Consider the following 20,280-nt stretch of genomic DNA (forward strand, 5'->3'; position numbering starts at 1 on the left):
TCAATAGCATAGGTATAAATTTTTTTGATGAGGTTGTAATTCCTATAATTATATTTATTTTGCATGTTTTGTTTTACATTCTATGTTATTAAGAATATTTTTCTTAAACTTAATTATTTTTAAAAATACACTTCAACAAAAAATATTGCAATGTGATAACATTTTATGCATTTAGGCTTACGATATAATTATTTTTAAAATACTACTAAACCAGATACTATTTAATTATTTTGTTTTTTATTTATCTATTATTTTTATTTATAAAATTGGCATAATAAAAATTTTAATAATCAATATTTATACATTGTATCAATTTAGTTTTGATTCTAAAAATAACCTTTTAACTTTTACACATTGTATAATTTGATTTTGTTTTTATAGTTTAGTTTTTTTTATGACTCTTTCACCTTAAAAGATAAAAAAGTAAAATTATCAATTAAATTTGATCCAAAATATATTAAAATTAAAAATCCAAAAATTTGATATAATAATTTTATCTTTTCTTATTGTTTTAAATTTAACCTTGAATGTTACAAACAAAAGAAAAACTGTAAAAAATATAAAATTGCACTATATAAATGTTAGGGAGTTGAATTTTTTAGAATCAATATTAAATTTACACAATGTATAAATGATGAGAGCTAAAATTACTATTATGTCAATATTAAAAGTTGTCAAAGTTTTATAAAATGTTTGGCGATGGAATCCATCAAACTGGTTGAATAAAAAATCGACCGTTTAACTTGTTCAACCACTTGTTTAATTATTGACACTGAATGTAATCATAACTTGAAAAATTATATAAAATTTTTAAATTTTAAATGATAATACCTTAAATTCAAAGACCAAAAGGAATTTAATTGTCAAATTCAAGTGACAAAGTGGATAAAAAAAACACCTAACAGCCAAAACTTTAAATGATAACATGATTCTCCAAGCACTTTTTGGAACAAGGTTACTAGCAGTTATTGGAGGTTCTTATGCTTATGTTATCCCACTAGCCTATATAATAAATGACCTGTCATTGCAGCGAATTAGTGACTCCTACTTTGGCTTATGTACTAAGCCGTGGCATTGGCTGGCAGGTATGACAGTTTAACATAACTATCAATCAAACAAGCCCTTCTTGAGGAAAAACTGGGAACAAGTTACCCAAAAACCATTGTATAACAATCCTCCCTAGATTAAACTCAAACATTATGAAACTCCAACTTAAGGCCTCGTTGGCCTTACAATAAGGACCAATCCCTCATTGGCAATCCATTGAATGGATGCATTTATACATATATATATGTTTGCCAGGTGGTTGATTTTTGTAATAATTTTGCAAGGGATTGGGATAATGCTTGATGGACTATTTGGAACGGTCACCAGTTCTATAGTTTTCGTGTAAGATATGCTTTCAGACCAGCTATTGGTGCAGCCTGCTAGTGTTGTATTATTCTCCCATGGTGATATCATAGTTATGTTTCAAGGAAAACGTCAGACTCCTAGGATTAACCCGAGTCGGAAGTCGTTGAGTTGATTAGATAACTGTTGGCTTCATGATGTTTTTCACTATATTTGGTATATGTCAAACATTAATACGCTCGATCTTTTTATATATATATTTAAACAATCATACTTATATTCATATATGAATATATGTTGAAAAGAAATAAATATTCAAGTAATATAAATGGTTAAATTACTTTTTGAGATCTGAACTTGAAAATTTTTCTCATACTGTGGAACCTTAAACCTTAAATTTGACAATTGATTCTACTTTTGGGCTTGGATTTTTTTATCTAAATTAAACCCTAAATTTTGCAGTTGTTCTCATAGTGGGGTTTGAATTTTTTTTGTTCAAGTTAGTCCTCCAAAATCCTGAGTTCAGGCCTCAATGTGGGAACAATTGTCAAGTTCAAGGACTAACTTGGACAAAAAAATTTCATGTAACCCCTTAAACTCGGCCTAGACATTATGGCCGAATCTGGCGATACCACATTGAAGTGTTTTTCGAAAACATAGCTTCAATAGAAAAAACAACCCGTTCTATATTAATTCTCATCTATTGAAAACTCAAGTTGTCTTTAATAGTTTGTTGATCATATTAGTTTGTTACTATATTTAAAACATTGTTTGATGCGAAAGCTTTTATAGTATTTTACGAAAACGTGGTCTCTTGAAAAGCATACATCTTTTGAAAATCCGCATCCTACTACTATCAGTAAGATTTTAAATAATGAAAATCTCAAATTAAAAGTTAATAATTTAAAGAGGCCTTATTACAATCAAATACCCAAATCAAATTATTATTAGTAAAAATCCAGTATAGAAGCAGGTGCAATTGAGTGGCCACCTCCGAGTCTCTCGCAGCACCGATCCCTAAGCCTGGGAATTACCTGTAAAATAAATAGAAGGGTGAGTTTACAAAAACTCAGTGTGTGACCCCATATAAGGAAAATGGCCAAACAGGCCCTAGGCAAGTACAGTCTAGGCTAAGCCTAATTCAATAATAGTTCAGATCAGTTGGGCCTTAGCCCATTAAAGTATCAGTAACAGCTCAGACATGCAATCAAAAATCCTACCCAACTAGCCTCTACACTCCTCTCCATCCAGCCCAACACTCTATGTGGGGAAAATATCACCCACCCATCCCTACACTCCAAAATTAGCACCGATTGCGGCACTAAACAGTATATGTACAGAGCTGCCATACAGTACACTTCCTCCAATAATAATCCCATTCCCATGCAACATATAATACATGTATGCAACATATATATATCGTGGCATGTTTATATACAGTCATACATAACATAGAACATATAGTCATTTTATAACATAGGGGCATAACAGTCATTTTACCGCATGAGGGCATAACAGTCATTTTATATCAGTTTGGGAGTCTAGGTCTACTTACCGACCCATCAGTAGGTCCAGAGTCATCTTAAACGACCCGTGCAACCTTAACAGTCAAACAGTGAAATTGGGCCTAAGGCCCATAACGCGGGCCCATGTTGGCCCACACACTAGTGTGGCCCACATAGCCCAGAATTGGTCTCGGTCATGAAAATCACACAATTTGGTCCAATAATCTCCTCACGTTCGTGTGGTTTACCCAAGTGGGGCCCAAAAGCCCATTAGGCCCACATGACCCGTTTCAGCCAAACATGGCCCAAAACGACCAAAGACCATGATTCGCTCATGGTGGCTTCAACAGTCTAATGCCCACATTTTATGCGTTCGGATTACCACACGAGTGAGCGCACACTCATGTAGCGTCAATCGTCATATTTTTCGGCTTTTTTCGGTTTACGATTTGGGCAGTGTTTACACACATGGTTCCTATTTGTTGAGAAAACCCCCTCACCTTTGAAACCTACACTTGACCAACAATTCACAATTAATCAATTAAACATATACTTAATCGAATACAGTTAAGATCCCAATCGTTGAACTCACACCACAATACCTTCGATTGAGTATAGAGGGGAGTTTCGCCTACCCAAGTGTTGATTACAAACCTTCAACTCTTCGAATGGTTCCTAGGCACAAACCAAAAATGGGTAAGCACTCAATCAATCAGCAGCAAAATAACAATTTACTATCTTCTCTTACCAGTAACGCGAGAAGAGTACCCACTACGAAGTGTAAGACTTATCGGCAAATAGAGAATGATAATCAGAACAGTAGGGACGGGAAAAGTAGTCAGCTTTTTCAGAAGAGTAATATTCCTGGAAACTCCAGAGAGAGGGAATACAGGAACACTGATTTGCAGGAAGCAGTAAGAACAGAATCGACAAAATGAGGGTAAAAAGAAAAGAGAATTGGCAAGGGAGAAACAACAACAATCATCAGAAATATTTGGGAAAAGAATCAAAGAAGAGGCAAGGAGAGGAATGGTTTCGGTAGTGATCAGAATAGGGAATCGGCCACACAAAACCTAAGGGAGAGGAAGAAGAGAAACGATTTAAGAGAGAAGAGGTTTTGGCAGAGAGAAAAAAACAAAGCAGGACCGAAATGAGAAGCACCCCTCTAGTCGAATTCTTGAGTGCCTCAGTGCCCCATTTCGGCACAACACTCCCTCTCCCCTCACTTCCCTTGATTTTCTCCTAAAATCCCTCCACAAATCTTTCCACCTGATCACACATCCCCTTAACCACTTCAGTGTTTTAGTCAGACTACAACACCCCCCACGGCAAAGCAACAAAAGAAACACTCCTTTGCCTCCAGCAAGATTCGAACCTGAGACCACTGGCATAGGTAACATGCCACTTACCCCCTAGACCAGTAGGCTTTTTATGTCATGCTTTACCCATAATAATTTAAAAACCTACTAACTATAGGCAAGGGTTTCCTTCCTTAAAAACAAAATTTTTTGCACAAGCCCAGGCTTGAACCCTAGACTTCTCAGACACTCCCAAACACACCCAAATCACTTAACCACTAAAGCAAACAAGTAGTTGTGTTACAAATATGGAAAAATAAATACTTGAATTTTTGGGGCATTACAAGTCTACCTCAGTAAAAGAAAATTTTAGCCTCGAAATCCGCATATGACTTCTGTCTGTCAGATGCTGCCTTCAGTCGATCCCAAATTAATCTAACTTTATCCTTGGTATTAAAAACCAATTCAGGGCCCAAAACACACCACTCTCCCAACTCAGTCCAACACGAAGGAGTACGACACTTATGACCATATAATGCCTCGTAAGGTGCCATCTATATGCTAGACTGGTAGCTATTGTTGTAAGCAAACTCTGCCAAAGGCAAATAGTCTTCCCAAGAGCCTCGAAAATCAATTACACAAGACCTTAACATATTTCCAGTATTTGAATCACCCTTTCTGATTAACCATCTGTCTGGGGGTGAAACGCAGTACTAAAGTCTAGTCTTGTACCTAAAGCCTCATGTAACTTCTTCCAAAACTGAGACGTGAAGTAAGGATCTCTATCTGATATTCTAGAAACAGGTACCCCATGCAATCTCACTATCTTAGCCACATACAGTTTAGCCAGCTTCTGCAAAGAGTAATCAGTATGAACTGGTATGAAATGGGCTGACTTGGTCAACCAATCCACTACGACGCATACCGTATCCTTCTTAGCTGGTGTTAGGGGTAACCCACTAACGAAGTCCATAGTTACTCTCTCCCACTTCCACAGTAGAATTTTAACTGGCTGAAGTAACCCTGAAGATAACTGATGTTCAACCTTTACTTACTAGCAAGTTAGACACTTACTTACAAAATCAGTAACTTCACGCTTAAGACCAGGCCACCAATATTACTCACAAAGGTCATGGTACATCTTATTTCTGCTAGGATGCATAGCATAAGGGCTACTATGCGCCTCTCCCAGTATAGACTGCCTCAATTTAGTATCTTTCGGTACACAGATTCTCCAACAGAAATAGAGCACCCGGTCTCTATTTAGTCCAAAATCTTTGGTATTCCCACTCTCAACCTGTCGGAAACGATGTCCCAACAACTCATCCTCTATTTGCTTACCCTTAATCTGTTCTATCCATGTTGGTTTAACTTGAAGTTCCGCCAATAGACTACCATCATCAAATAAACTTAGGCGAGCAAACATCGCTCTCAGTTTAGTTATAACTCTACGGCTCAGTGCGTCGGCTACCACATTAGCCTTACCAGGGTGGTATTCAATAGTACAGTCGTAGTCAGGAGGTACTTAAGGCTTTTGTGATCAGTGTAAATGATACACTTCTCACCGTACAAGTAATGCCTCCAGATTTTTGGTGCGAAAACCACTGCGGCCAACTCCAAGTCATGCGTCAGATAATTCGCCTCATGAGTTTTAAGCTGACGAGAAGTGTACGCTACCACTTTACCCTCTTGCATCAATACACATCCCAAACTGACATGTGATGCATCGCTATAGACAGTGAATTCTTTCCCAGACTCTGGCTGTATTAAGATAGGGGCCTCCGTCAGAACCTTCTTAAGTTTCTCAAAACTCTCTTGCTGCTTACCAGTCCAGACAAACGGTACCCCTTTACGCAACAGTTTAGTCAGAGGTGCAGTAATCAATGGAAACCCCTCAACAAAACGTCTATAATACCCTGCCAGACCTAGAAAACTTCGAATCTCAAAGACCATCTTCGGCGGCTTCCAATCCAAAATAGCTTCAATTTTTTGAGGATCAACTCTAATCCCTTCAGTAGATACCAGATAGCCCAAAAATGTTACCTCTCGTAGCCAGAATTCACACTTGCTGAACTTGGCGTACAATTGTTTCTCCCTCAAAATCTATAGAACGACTCAGAGATGTGCTTCATGTTCATCCTCAGTTCTTGAATACACCAAGAAGTCATCTATAAAAACCACTACGAACCGATCCAAATTAGGTTGAAACACTCGGTTCATCAGATCCATAAAAGCCGTTGGTGCATTCGTCAGTCCAAATGGCATCACAAGGAACTCATAATGATCATAACGAGTCCTAAACGTTGTCTTGTGTACATTAGCCTCTTTGACTCTCAGTTGATGATACCTCGATTGGTGATCAATCTTAGAGAAGACCGAAACTCCTAAAAATTGATCGAATAGATAATCAATCCTCGGCACGGGGTACTTGTTCTTAATAGTCAATTAATTCAGTTATCGATAGTCGATTGAAATACGCATGGATCCATCCTTCTTTTTCACAAATAAAATTGGTGCTCCCCATGGAGACACACTAGGGCGATCCAGTAACTCTTAAATCTGAGCCTTAAGCTCTACTAGCTTCTTCAGTGTCATTCTATAGGGAGTGATGAACACTAGAGCTGTACCTGGTACGATCTCAATCCCAAATTCAACTTTACAGTTTGGAGGTAGTCCATGTAGTTCATTGGGGAAAACATCCGAAAAATCCTTGACTGTTCTGGTATCTTTAACAGACGGAGCCTCAGAATCCACACCATTTATGTAGGCTATATACGCCTCAAAACCCTTACGAACCAACTTCTCGGCCATCAGGGCAGAAATCATATTTGACAGATAATTTTGACGCTCCCCTATTAGCACCACCTTATCCCCCTCCACAGATTTCAGTACCACCCGTTTAGTAGCACAATCCAAATTCACTTGATGCTTAACCAGCCAGTCCATGCCCAATATTAAGTCAAATTCTCCAAAAGGAAGTTCCATTAAGTCTACCAAAAAGATGGTTCCTTGAACCTCTAATGGTACATCTCTGAACAATCTGTTCACCTTAACTGACTGATCTAAAGGACTCAACACAGTAATTTCACTCGCAGTGGTTTCAACCATGATACCCAAAGTCTCAGACACCGAGCATGCTATATATGAATGCATAGACCCAACATCAATTACTGCAGTACAAGGTACATTATAGATAAAAAATGTACCAGTAATAACATCTAGGGCGTCTATGTCCTCTCGGCAACGTGCAGCATAAACTAGAATTGGCTGCCTCGCCTCAGTATGACCAGCACCTCTACTCGGTGCTCCACGACCACGGCCCATACCATTCCCATCTTTGGCCTGGCCACTGCCTCATGGTGGCTGTTGAACACTTCTCGGCAGTTGAACAGTACCCCGGCCTATAGCTCGCATCTGCTTGGGCCTCCGTGGATAGTCTCTGATACAGTGATCTAATGATCTGTACCTCAAACATGCCCCAATCCTTTTCCAGCACTTGCCCTGAAGGCATCTACCACAATCAACACATGTCTGCGATCCAATAGTAGCAATAGGGGCCCCAACTCTGACCGGCCCATCCACTCTGGCATTTTTCTTCGGCCTCTAAGTGAAACTCGAGGGCTCTGACTCCCTCTTATTCCTACCCTTTTCTCTGTTCAGACGCTTAGTACGTTTCACCTCCTTGGCTATCTTTGCCTTGTCTACCAGTGTGGCAAATCTTGCTCCCTCTGTAGAGCTATCAAAATTCTCAGACTATCCCTGAGGCCGTCCTCGAACCAAACACACCGTTCATAATCGGTTGCCACCATCCCGCATGCATAGTGGCTTAATCGTAAAAATTTAGCTTCACACTCAGCCACTAATTTATCCCCCTGAGTCAGATTTAGAAACTCCCTCCTCCGGGCATCCACATAACTAGCGCCCACATACTTCCCTTAGAAAGTAGTTTTGAAGAATTCCTATGTCAATCGGTCATCCTGAATACCCTCTTTAACTGTAAGCCACCACTGATAGGCTTCGTCTCGTAACAATGACACAGCTCCTTTTAATTTCTATTCGGGGGTGCAGTCGAGGTCATCTATGATCCTCTCTGTGGCCTCAATCCAATATTGAGCCACGTTAGGGGCAACTCCAGCAATACCCCTAAAAATCTCAGCCCCGTTAGATCGGATTCGTTCTATAACCGATCCGCAGCCTTGAACTCCAGTATTGGGCCCAGCGACCCTCTCTAAAATCCTTAACATGGCCTGAGACAGTGCGTCGTCCCCAGCCGCTCAGTCTTGTGACCCACTCTCAGTGATAGGTGACACCAGCGTCTCACTAGTGTCTAGATTTAGCATACTACCCAGTGAAAAGGACTCAGCTCGAGCCCTTCTACGGCCTCTACCTCGACCTCTAGTACCCCGTCCATGAGTACCTCGTGCACTCATCGTCTAGTCACGCTTATCCGAATTAAAAGTTTTATGAATCAGTTTATAGTTTAATATTTATTAGCAGATGTTTTATGGAAACAGTTTCAGTAGTTCAGAGTTTGTTTTCGTACGACGCAGTATCTTCCAGTGTTTATCGATTTTACTACAGTATCAGTATACACTAACCTAAGTGTTTCAGAACGGTCTATCTATAGTAGTTTCAATTTTAAACAGATAACAGTTTTAGAGAACTTACAGAATCGGAGCCGGAGACTCGGTGTACCACACATTCAGTATAAATATTTCAAAATACTTCCAAATCCAAGTTTTAGAAAAAACCCAAAAACCACAGCTGAGTTTTGAACCTGGCTCTAATACCACTAAATGTAACATCCCAAACCCAGCCTTTCTGGCTGAATCTAGCGATATCACATTGAAATGTTTTTCGAAAACATAGTTTCAATGGGAAAAAACTCGTTCTATATTAATTCTCATCTATTGAAAACTCAAGTTGTCTTTAGCATTTTTTTATCATATTAGTTTGTTACTATATTTAAAACATTGTTTGATGCAGAAGCTTTTATAGTATTTTACGAAAACGTGGTGTCTTGAAAAGCATACATCTTTTGAAAATCCGCGTCCTACTACTATCAATAAGATTTTAAATAATTAAAATCCCAAATTAAAAGTTAATAATTTAAAGAGGCCTTATTACAATCAAATACCCAAATTAAATTATTATTAGTAAAAATCCAATCTACAAGAAGGTGCGGTTGTGTAGCCACTTTCGAGCCTCTCGCAGCACCGGCCCTTAAGATTGGGGATTACTTATAAAATAAATCGAGGGGCGAGTTTACGAAAACTCAGTGTGTAGCCCCATATAAGTAAAATGGCCAAACAGGCCCTAGGCAAGTATAGTCTGGGCCTAAGCCCAATTCAATAACAGTTCAGATCAGTTAGGCCTTAGCCCATTAAAGTATCAGTAACAGTTCAGACATGCAATCATAAATCCTACCCAACCAGCCTCTACACTCCTCTCCGTCCAGCCCAACACTCCATGTGGGGATAATATCACCCACCCATCCCTACGCTCTAAAATTAGCACTGGTTGCGGCACTAAACAGTATATGCAGCAGAGCTGTCGATACAGTACACTTCCTCCAAAAATAATCCCATTCCCATGCAACATATTATACACGTATGCAACATATATATATCGTGGCATGTTTATATATAGTCATACATAACATACATCATATAGTCATTTTATAACATAGGGGCATAACAGTCATTTTACCACGTGGGGGCATAACAGTCATTTTATATCTACTTGTGAGTCTAGGTCTACTTACCGACCCATCAGTAGGTCTACAGTTGTCTCGGACGACCTGTGCAACCTTAACAGTCAAAGAGTGAAATTGGGCCCAAGGCCCATAATGCGAGCCCATATGGGCCCACACACTCGTGTGGCCCACAAAGCCCAGAATTAGTCTTAGTCATGAAAATCACACAGTTTGGCCTAATAATCTCCTTACGTTCGTGTGTTTTACCCAAGTAAGGCCCACAAGCCCATTGGGCCATACGACCCATTTCGGCCCAACATGGCCCAAAACGGCCAAAGACCACGATTCACTCATGGTGGCCTCAATAGTGTAACGCCCACATTTTCTGCATTCAGATTACCACACGAGCGAGCGTAGGCTCATGTAGCGTCAATTGTCATATTTTTCGGCTTTTGCTGGTTTACGATTTGGGCAGTGTTTACGCACCTGGTTCCTATTTGTTGAGAAAACCGCCCCCACCTTTGAAACCTATACTTGACCAACAATTCCCAATTAATCAATTAAAAATATACTTAATCGAATACACTCAAGATCCCAACCGTTGAACTCACACCACAATACCTTCGATCGAGTATAGAGGGGAGTTTTGCCTACCCAAGTGTTGATTACAAACCTTCAACTCTTTGAATGGTTCCTAGGCACAAACTGAAAATGGGTAAGCAGTCAATCAATCAGTAAAAAAAATAACAATTTACTATCTTCACTTACCAGTAACGCGAGAAGAGTACCCACTACGAAGTGTAAGACTTATCAGTAAATAGAGAATGATAATCAGAACAGTAAAGACGGGAAAAGCAGTCGGCCTTTTCAGTAGAGTAATATTCCTGGGAAGTCCAAAGAGAGGGAACACAGGAACACTGATTGGCAGGAAGCAGTAAGAATAGAATCGACACAATAAGGGTAAAAAGAAAAGAGAATCGGCTAGGGAGAAACAACAGCAATTGTCAAAAATATTTGGGAAAAAAAACAAAGAAGAGGCAATGAGAGGAATTGTTTCGACAGTGATCAAAATTGGGAATTGGCAACGCAAAAGTTGAGGGAGAAGAAACAGAGTAATAGTTTAAGGGAGAAGAGGTTTCAGCAGAGAGAAAAAAACAAAGCAGAACCAAAATGATAAACACCCCTCTAGCTGAATTCTTGAGTGCCTCAGAGCCTTATTTCGGCACAACACTCCCTCTCCCCTCACTTCCCTTGATTTTTTCCTAAAATCCCTTCTCAAATCTCTCCACCTGATCACACCTCCCATCAACCACTCAATTTGAATTCTCCTCAACCACTTCAGTGTTTCAATCAGACTCCAACACCCTCCACGGCAAAGTAGCAAAATAAACACTCCCTTGCCTCCAGCAAGATTCGAACCTTAGACCATTGACATAGGTAACACGCCACTTACCCTATAGACCAGTAGGCTTTTTATGTCATGCTTTAGCCACAATAATTTAAAAACCTACTAAGTATAGGCCAAGGTTTAAAAACCCAAGACTTCTTAGACACTCCCAAACAGACCCAAATCACTTAACCACTGAAGTAAACAAGTAGTTGTGTTACGAACATGCAAAAATAAAAACTTAGATTTGGGGGGCGTTACAGTTCAAGCCCAAAGTGGGAACGATTACCGAATTCAAGTCTCAATGGGAGAACAATTTACTAAGCTCAAAACCAAGCTTTGGCAAACAAAAGTTCAGACCCCAATGTAAAAAAGTTATTAAATTAGATCCAAATGTTGATTTAATCTTAACATATATGATATTTTGTGCAGGAAAATTTGGAGCAGTGTTTGCATCCATACCTTTCCCCATCTTTGCAACACATTATTGTATACTTTTTGGCCTTGTAGGTATGTATTAATTTTGACCATACCTACCCATTTTTATCCCAACCTTAGATTGTCACATCTTGGAAACTGGGCCGGTAGTATTGACATTAAATTATAGTATAAAAATAGAGTAAATAGAAATCACGTTAGTAATTAGGACTAAATAGGAATAATAACGAAAGTAGAGAACTTAAATAGGTAAATTAGGACTAATTGTTAGTGGGGGATTTATTAAAACAAGGGTACAATTAGGAGGGATCTATAGGATAAATAAACCAACTTTAGAAATGAATTTGGCTATATAAGCCATCACAGCTCATTTGCTTTTTTTGTTTTAATTTCTTTTTTTTAATTTCTTTCTTTTTACACTTTCTTCATTTCAAAAGCTGTTGCATCTAGTAGTTAATTTTCCTTCAAAATTTTCTTGTGCATTACATTTTCTAAGCACCCAAGCTCCATTTTCTTCTTTAAATTCTCAAGTAAAACACCAACTTTTTCTTCTTAAACTTTGGTTCAGTTATTGGGCAGACCACTCGAGAGTCACAAAGGATAGCAAGACCAAAGGTAAACAATCTACTTTTAGATCAAATCTGCATGAAATGCTTTTGACTAAAGTATCCACGGTTGGGTTAGGAAATATAAATCATCTTTGTTTTGTTTTTATGATTTGGCTTCATGAAAATGGGTGATTGAAGTTGGCGAAGCTAAGAAATGTTGTTTAAAATGGTTTTATTCTTTTGGAAGTTGATGAACAGTGACTGATTCTTAAAGGAAAGAGTTAGGTGAGATTAACATTTAATTAATAGTCTAGATCTACAAATATATGTTAGGAGGGTTAAAAGTTAGGAAATGGGGTAAGTATTAGAACAATAAAAATGTGCAAGAGATAACGTAAGTAGTGTTGTTGTTGAGCAGAGAATGAATTAAATTGTTTTAAACAATATGTGATGTGTATTTGTTCATGCGAAGCTGAAAATACTGGAGGAGCATCGACTAGCAGAGACAAAAGGCAAGGAAAAGGTCACATAATCGACATTGTGGTGAACAAGGTGAGTACATTATATACTGCACTTGAAAACGGGTTCGTCCTCTACTGAAAGCAAGTGAGACGTGCGAACCCTGTGTTCATGTTGTGTATTGAACATGTGCTTGTTCGAACCTTTTCCATGCATTGGGCAAACCTCATCTATGCGTTGTATGAACTCTTAGCAAGAATCTATGTGCGTGCGTTTTTACATGCTATGCAAACCTTGAGTAAAATGTATACACGCGTCCAGGGTTAGGTTAAATATATAATATATATAGGCGTCTAAAGTTTGTTATATGGTATAATTTGTGTGTACTGTTATATATTATATATAGGTTTGCAAGTTTTAATTTGTGTAATATATATACATGATGTAAAAGGGAATTTCTATATACAATGAATGCATGGGCAAAGGTTATTATAAATAATATATGTACATATCTTTCAATTAAAAGGGTTTTGTATTATATGTATGCATGCGTGGTTTTTAATATACTATATATATACATACCTTTGCATTAGAATTTTTTGTTCTACCTATTATATATAAATGTATATATATGTGGTATACAAACCCTAAGTCTACTATGTTGTTGTTTTATGCTTAATGTTCTGTATATGCAAGCTTAATGCTTTACAAGCTATTCTATGACGAGTTGTGGTACTGTGAGCTCTATTAAAAATTTTGAGCCTAAAATGACGTGATATGTAAATGTGTATTACTATGATATGTTGGCACTGAGAATTTTTGGGAACCATTGGATATAGTTGGCATGCCATAGGATTGTGAGTGCTTACCTATGTAATTGTAGGGCATTGTGGCCCGATGATTTGATGGAGAAATAAGGGAATTTCGAGCAATGCTCCATTAATCAGGGATTGTAAGGGTGTGTTTTTCGGAGAGTGTGAGCATTCGTGCTACATTTATATGGTGATTTGAGTGACTCTATAAGTCTTAGGGTGTGTTTTAGGAGAACCGTTTATCCAATGAGTATATTATTTAATTATGTTTCATTTTCATGAATTTCCAATATATTACTAAACTAAACAAGGTTGATTATATGTGAATTGATGACATGGGAACCGATTGTATGCAAACCACCTACATGTAGAACTGTTTTTGTACGAACTGTTATATTTGATCTGTCTATAAGTGAGTAATTTGGTATATGAATTATTGATATGTTTTCTTGTGTTATGTACATGTGTATCCATTGAGCTTTCCCAAGCTCATCTCTTTTAGCAGTGAAAAAGCGATAATAGTATTTATTTTTAATAAAATCGGGGGTTTATAGTTAACTATATAGTGACATCTTTAAATTCAATTTAAGTGTCATGCAATATAAAAAGTAAAACACTAAACCTTAAATTCCATGCCATAGTTCAAAATAAAGTATATTCAAACTTTGAATAATTAAATAAATTGAATAATAAACCTAAATAATTCAATAAATAAAAACTGAGCCGAGACCCTTTAGATGTTGCGTCTGCATTCTAACTTGGTGGGTTATATGTAAGGATGGAATTAAACGGGGGATTGAGGTATGACGCTTAGTGTGAGTCACTTCACAAGGAAATTAGTGCAAGCAGTCGTTAAGACATATTAAATAATAACACATAGAATAATCGCATTCAACTAATAATTCCAAGTATTGATTTTTCAAATTAACCATCAATAGTACCACAGATTTCACATTAGCAATTTCAAAATGTCAATATCACAATTTACTCATCCATATATATATGTATTTCAGTCATCTCAGACATTCCAATTGAGTATGCACATGCTTTCATAAATGTCATACATTTTCGATTTTAACCAAAAGATCTTACCCCACCGCTGTACAGCACAATGGGAGTTCCCCAAAACTTCAACTACCAACACACTGGATTGTGGATTAACCACCAATGGTTTGCAAAATAACTGTCAATGGCTATGGACACACAACAAAAACACTGCAGATGGAATCTACCTATGGCTGTGGGTAGACAGCAAAATGATAAAGGTAAAATTTGCCAATGGCCATGGACATACAACATATTTGCAGGTAATAGTTGCCAAAGGGTTGTGAATGCACAACAAAAATGTCATAAGTGGAATCTACTTATGTCTGTGGGTACACAACAAAATAAATGTAGATAAACTGTCAATACTTCCTCTGTTCATAACGTCCTACACCATGCAATGCAATATGGCATGTTCAGTAAATCAATACAGTATCATTTAATATGTTTTTAGCAAAACAATACAGTAGCAAAAAATATGCTCATAATGGTTCGATTTAGTACCAATTAATATGCTTGTGACAGATCAATTCAGTAGCAAAAATTATGATATTTATGTGTTCGATTTAACGGTGACATACGTCATACTAAACAGACAATCACAAACTTCGAAACAATAAACATATGTATTGTTTACAATTCAAGGAAATATATATAGATATCATATTAAATCAGTCAATCAAATCATAGATTCTAACATAATTCATACTATTAGGAGCTCAATTGAATAAATTAAAGTACCAAAATAGTTCAAAAATAATTCAGGGGCTAAATTGATCAAATCCTAAAATTTCTGGGAAAAATTGTTGAATCTAAGAAACAAGGGACACATGGCCATGTGGAAAGCCCTGGACCATGTGGCTAGGCCATGTGACAGACTGTGGTCGTGTGGTATTTTCAAAATCAACCTACAGGGGAGACACAACCGTGTGGAAGGCCTTGTGAGAATCAAAGAAACAAAGGGGACATGGCCGTGTGGTCCACACATATGGCCCACATGCCCGTGTAGAAATCCGTGTGCCCTATCCTAGGCACAGATTTACTTTGATTCACTTATAAAATAACACATGCCTGTCACAAAGATCTCGAGCGACATTCCTCACATTTGAATCTGATCCGAGGTACCTAAATGGGTCCTTCAAACAAAATTTTCACAGTAATTAATAATGAATCTCATGATTTTTCAATATTACCGAGAGTTTTGAGGAAAACTAAGAATGATTGTTTAATAGATTTCAAGATTATCGTTAGATAGAAAATCTATAAAGTTTACAGATCAAGTTCAGGATTTGAAGCATACTTACCGCTTCTTGGCAAAGATTAGGGGGTTTCGAACAACGGTTAGGATTTCGGTTGAAAACAAGTTGAAATTAGTGACTGATCTTGATTCAAGAGCAAAAGTAAATTGGAACAATGGGGAAAATATTTGGAAAGAAAAGAATGGAAAAGAAAGGGGATAGAAACAGGGGGAAGGGAAAAAGAATTCCAATTAGGGTTTGAAAAGAAATTAAAAAACCATGTCTAATTAGGAAAGGTTGAACTAAATAGTTAGGTTTTACAAACTTTAAAGAGACTGCATGGTAATTTACCCATGCTACCGAAATTAAAAGAAAAATGAAGATTGGCGTGACTTGAACTTAAGAACATAAAGGGGAAATGCAAAGGCTTAACCATTGGGCTTCTGCCCATACTTGTTAAGTTTTTGCTCTAATTAATATTTATTTTAGAGTCGCTTTCATCCTAGTTTGCTAAAAGCAAAAAGAAAAGAAATGATAGAGGAGTGGATAGAACCGAAGATCTCTAAGGAGTGCATTAACTACATAACCACCAAGACTAAGTCATTTCTTGCTTATTTATTTCATCCAACCCTATATATTTTAGGGTGTCACAGTCCTTAAATTTTACCTAGTTCAAATAGGTGAGGATATTATTGACGAAATATGTATTCCGATTTTCATGTGGTGTCCTTCGTGCTATGGTTCCACCACAGTACTTTCACAAGAGGGATTCGTTTCCTTCCTAGAATCTTTACATCACGATCGAGAATTTGCACAGGTTCCTCCTTAAATGAAAAATCTAGTCGTACCTCATTCTCTTCAATTGAAACAATGTGGGAAGGGTTAGATTTGTATTGTCTCAACATGGGGGCATGGAAGACATCATGAATTTGGTCCAGCTCTGGAGGTAATTTTAAATGATACGCAACTAAACCGACTATTTTAAGGATTTTATAAGGTCTTATGAACCTAGGACTTAACTTGCCCTTTCTTTAGAATCTTAGCACCTTTCACCATAGGGCCACTTTCAGGAAGACTTGGTCCCCGACACTATACTCAATGTCTTTCCTTTTAAATCCCTGTATGACTTTTGCCTATCTTAAACCACTTTTAGTCTATCCAAAATCAATTTGATTTTCCCCTCAGACTATTGCACTAACTCAGGACCCAAAACTTTCCTTTCACCTAGTTTAGTCCAATACAAAGGTGTTCGTTATTTATGACCATACAAGACCTCATAAGGTGCCATTTGGATACTCGATTAGAAGCTATTATTGTAGGAAAATTTGGCTAAAGTTAAATTCTCTTCCCAACTGCCTAAAAATTTGATAATGTAGCCTCTTAACATATCTTCTAATATTTTTATAGCCCATTCGGATTGCCTGTTAGTTTGTGGGTGGAAAGCAGTACTAAAATCTAAATGAGTACCTAGTGACTCTTGTAGCTTATTCAAGAATCAAGATGTAAAATAAGGATCTCAATTGGAGATAATCGATATGGGTACCCAATACAACCTCTCTATCTTAGAAATATAGAACTTAATCAGGTTTTTCAATGAGTAATCTTTACGGTCAGGTAAGAAGTGTGTTGACTTAGTCAATCGGTCTACTATTACTTAAATTGAAGCTTTCTTAGTGGGTGTTAAAGGTAACCTACTAACAAAATCCATCGTTATTCGCTCCCACTTCCACTAAAGTATTTTGATAGGTTGTAACAACCTAGAATGGAACTGGTGTTCTAATAACCAGTCAATACTTATAATTAAATCAAACTCCCCAAAAGGTAACTCTATAAGGTCTGTTGGAAACACTACCCCTTACTATGGTTACATCAATAGTGGTTTTCTCTACCACAACACCTAATTTATTAGACATATTACATGCAACATATGAATGGGTGCATCTTATTTCAATTAAGGAAAAGTATGAGATTGAATTAATGGTAAAATTACTTGTGATGACATCAGGAGCATCCCATTCCTCACGACCCTAATGACGTTAAACAAGGGTTGGTTGCCTAGCCTCGGTTCTGTTCGTGCCTACTGCTACAGTATTTGCAGCCCTATTTTGTCAATGGCCTCTCAAAGGTAGCTAGTCCACTCCCTGATTTTGGGTCGAAGTTTTTGCTCAATTATTTGAAATAGAACAATCTTTCATCAATTTCTCCATGATATATGCATGGATGGGGTGAAATTTATTAGATTTCAATCACCAAAACTACCAATTTTTAGGCTTGGGAAATTGGAAAACTTTTGAAGACTTTTTGGATAGGATCCTGACATTTCTAGTTTGAAATGTCTGCAAGACATATGAAAATCTATCTTTTAGCTTCGAAGTGAATTTTGAATCACTCGATTTTGAGTTCAAGAGCTCATGTTATGACCATTTTAGTGAAGACTGGCGAGCAGAATTTCTGAACGGGATTATGACAGGAATTACAAGTTTCGAGCTTTTAATTCGAGTTTAAATCATATTGGGTTTGGGTTTTAGGCTTAATTTTTATTATATATGAGTCCAATATTGTATTTATCATCTGTTATTATTTTACTATTTTATTTTGAATTTTTTATAATTATTAAGTATTTTAAGTTATTTAGGAGTTTTATGTTAAAAAGAAACTTTAGTTTAAAACTACTTCTTGTTTAGATTAAATTAGAGTTCTAGTATACTAAAGAGTTTTATTTAGAGTTATTTAGCTAGCCTATATATAGGCCTTTGCATTGTACACAATTCAGACAATTCATTATTATTCTATTTCCCTTTTCAGTTAATAAATTTTCTCTGAGTTTGTCTTTTCAAGAATTTCTCTTGAGTTTCTTTTAGCAGAATTTTAACAATCTTTTTAGATTGTGTGGATCATCTTCAAGTTTTTTCTTGCCAAGTTTTCTATCTTGGAGGGGAAATTAGAGCCGCTTGAAGGGGGGTTGTCGATTCTTCGTGTTTCCAAGGCTTCTTAGGACTTCTACAGCCCATGTTCTATCTTTCCGCTTATCTTCTTTATTCGCTTCCTTAATCTTTGATTTATTATTTTATTTTAGTTATTTATTTTAATTGTTTTATTTGACTTGGATTCAATTTCGTTTCGGGTTGTATCAAAATCCAAGTTTCTTTCCCAACTGCTAGAGGCCTAAGTCAAATCCATGACTTTGTCAAACTTTGCGATCCACTTTTGTGTTCATCCTTCTCATCCTTCATCATTTGGTATCAGATTTGGGTGTTTTAGGTGTTCTTTTTGTTTTTATAAACTAATTTCTAACAAACAGCCTCAAAATAAATTTTTTTACCCCGATAGTTTTTGAAAAAAATATTTTTCAGTGGGTAAACGATTTTCAAACGATCTGAAATTTTACATACTATTTCTTAACACTATTTTAGAAGGTAAAAAATTTTTCCAAAAAAAGTGATAAAAACGTACAAAAAATAAAATACAAAAAAAAACTAAAAAATAAAAAAAATTTGTGGGTTGAATTTTGTACCGAAACTTTACAGATCAGATCTGCATTATTTGAGGAGGTTGCAGTTTAAATTTTGTGAGTTTTGGAAATCGGGAACACCTCAAATGAAGTTTGTCAAGTTGCTTCGCAATTTTTCAAGTTTTCGGGTTTCAATAATTTTCATTAACTCTTAGCCTTAGGTTTTCATTTATTTTTTTTCTTTTTATTGTTCCTTTATGCATTCTAGCACTTTATTGTTTCTTGTGTTAATAGGTTAAAGCACGTTGCACATTCCTTCCTCCATGCAACATAATCCTGTGATGTCTAGCCGATTGTGGACTCATAATGCTCTTTGGTTTGCTTTGTTAGTTTGATTCTAGTACATTCTGATTGATTGATATCGACCCTTTTTAAAAGACTTATAAGATTAATTCTTACCTCATTGAGAATTTGATTTTTATTTCTGAGTGTAGTACAATGAGGTTTGCTTAACTTTTCTTTTCTTGAGTGTTGTGTTCTTTTCAGGCTTTCATAATGATTCGTAATACTATGATTGGGAAGTTGAGAAGAGATCAAGAGGTTTGAAATGCTCAAGATCAACAATGTGACACTATTCTAGACATGATCAACAAAAATTTAAAACGTCTAAGTACAAAAATTGAGCGTTGGAATCGTAATTGGAGAGATAAGATTGATCAACCTCATCTTTGTGCAAATAATGCTCGATGTGTCTCTCGTGTAAATGATGAGACTTTGGTTAATAATGACTGTAGGCAACATTTTTTAGCTAAACCAAAGTTCAACATTCCATCATTTCGAGGGAAGTATGATCTCGAAGCATATTGTGAGTGGGAATTAAAAATTGACCTTATGTTTCATTATTATCAATGCCGAGAAGAGGAAAAAATCCAATTGGCGTCCCTTGGATTTTTAGGCTATGCGTTGAGTTGGTGGATTCAACTTGGAATTGATCGTCAAAGAAACCACGAAAGGGTAATTGAAACATGGGATGAGTTGAAGCAAGTAATGCGAAA

The 20,280-nt window shown here is 36.8% G+C and overlaps 1 protein-coding gene across 1 annotated transcript; it reads right to left on the bottom strand.

Moving 5' to 3' along the window:
- Nucleotides 1–6,706: 6,706 nt before the first annotated feature.
- Nucleotides 6,707–7,477, bottom strand: LOC107949863 (uncharacterized). The gene is made up of 2 exons (XM_016884634.1): nucleotides 7,148–7,477; nucleotides 6,707–7,027 (listed from the first exon to the last, which is right to left on the bottom strand). Exons 1-2 carry the CDS (start codon nucleotides 7,475–7,477, stop codon nucleotides 6,707–6,709), a joined length of 651 nt encoding a protein of 216 aa, XP_016740123.1.
- Between the last annotated feature and the right edge of the window lie 12,803 nt (nucleotides 7,478–20,280).

This window comes from Gossypium hirsutum, chromosome D03 (assembly GCF_007990345.1).
Source record: "Gossypium hirsutum isolate 1008001.06 chromosome D03, Gossypium_hirsutum_v2.1, whole genome shotgun sequence".
Classification (NCBI taxonomy): Eukaryota; Viridiplantae; Streptophyta; class Magnoliopsida; order Malvales; family Malvaceae; genus Gossypium; species Gossypium hirsutum.

Coding starts and splice junctions, on each gene's coding strand:
- LOC107949863 (XM_016884634.1), bottom strand. CDS start 7,477: ATGGGCCGTGGTCGTGGAGCACCGAGTAGAGGTGCTGGTCATACTGAG. Junction 7,028..7,147: donor TTCAAGGAACCATCTTTTTG/GTAGACTTAATG, acceptor AAATCTGTGGAG/GGGGATAAGGTGGTGCTAAT.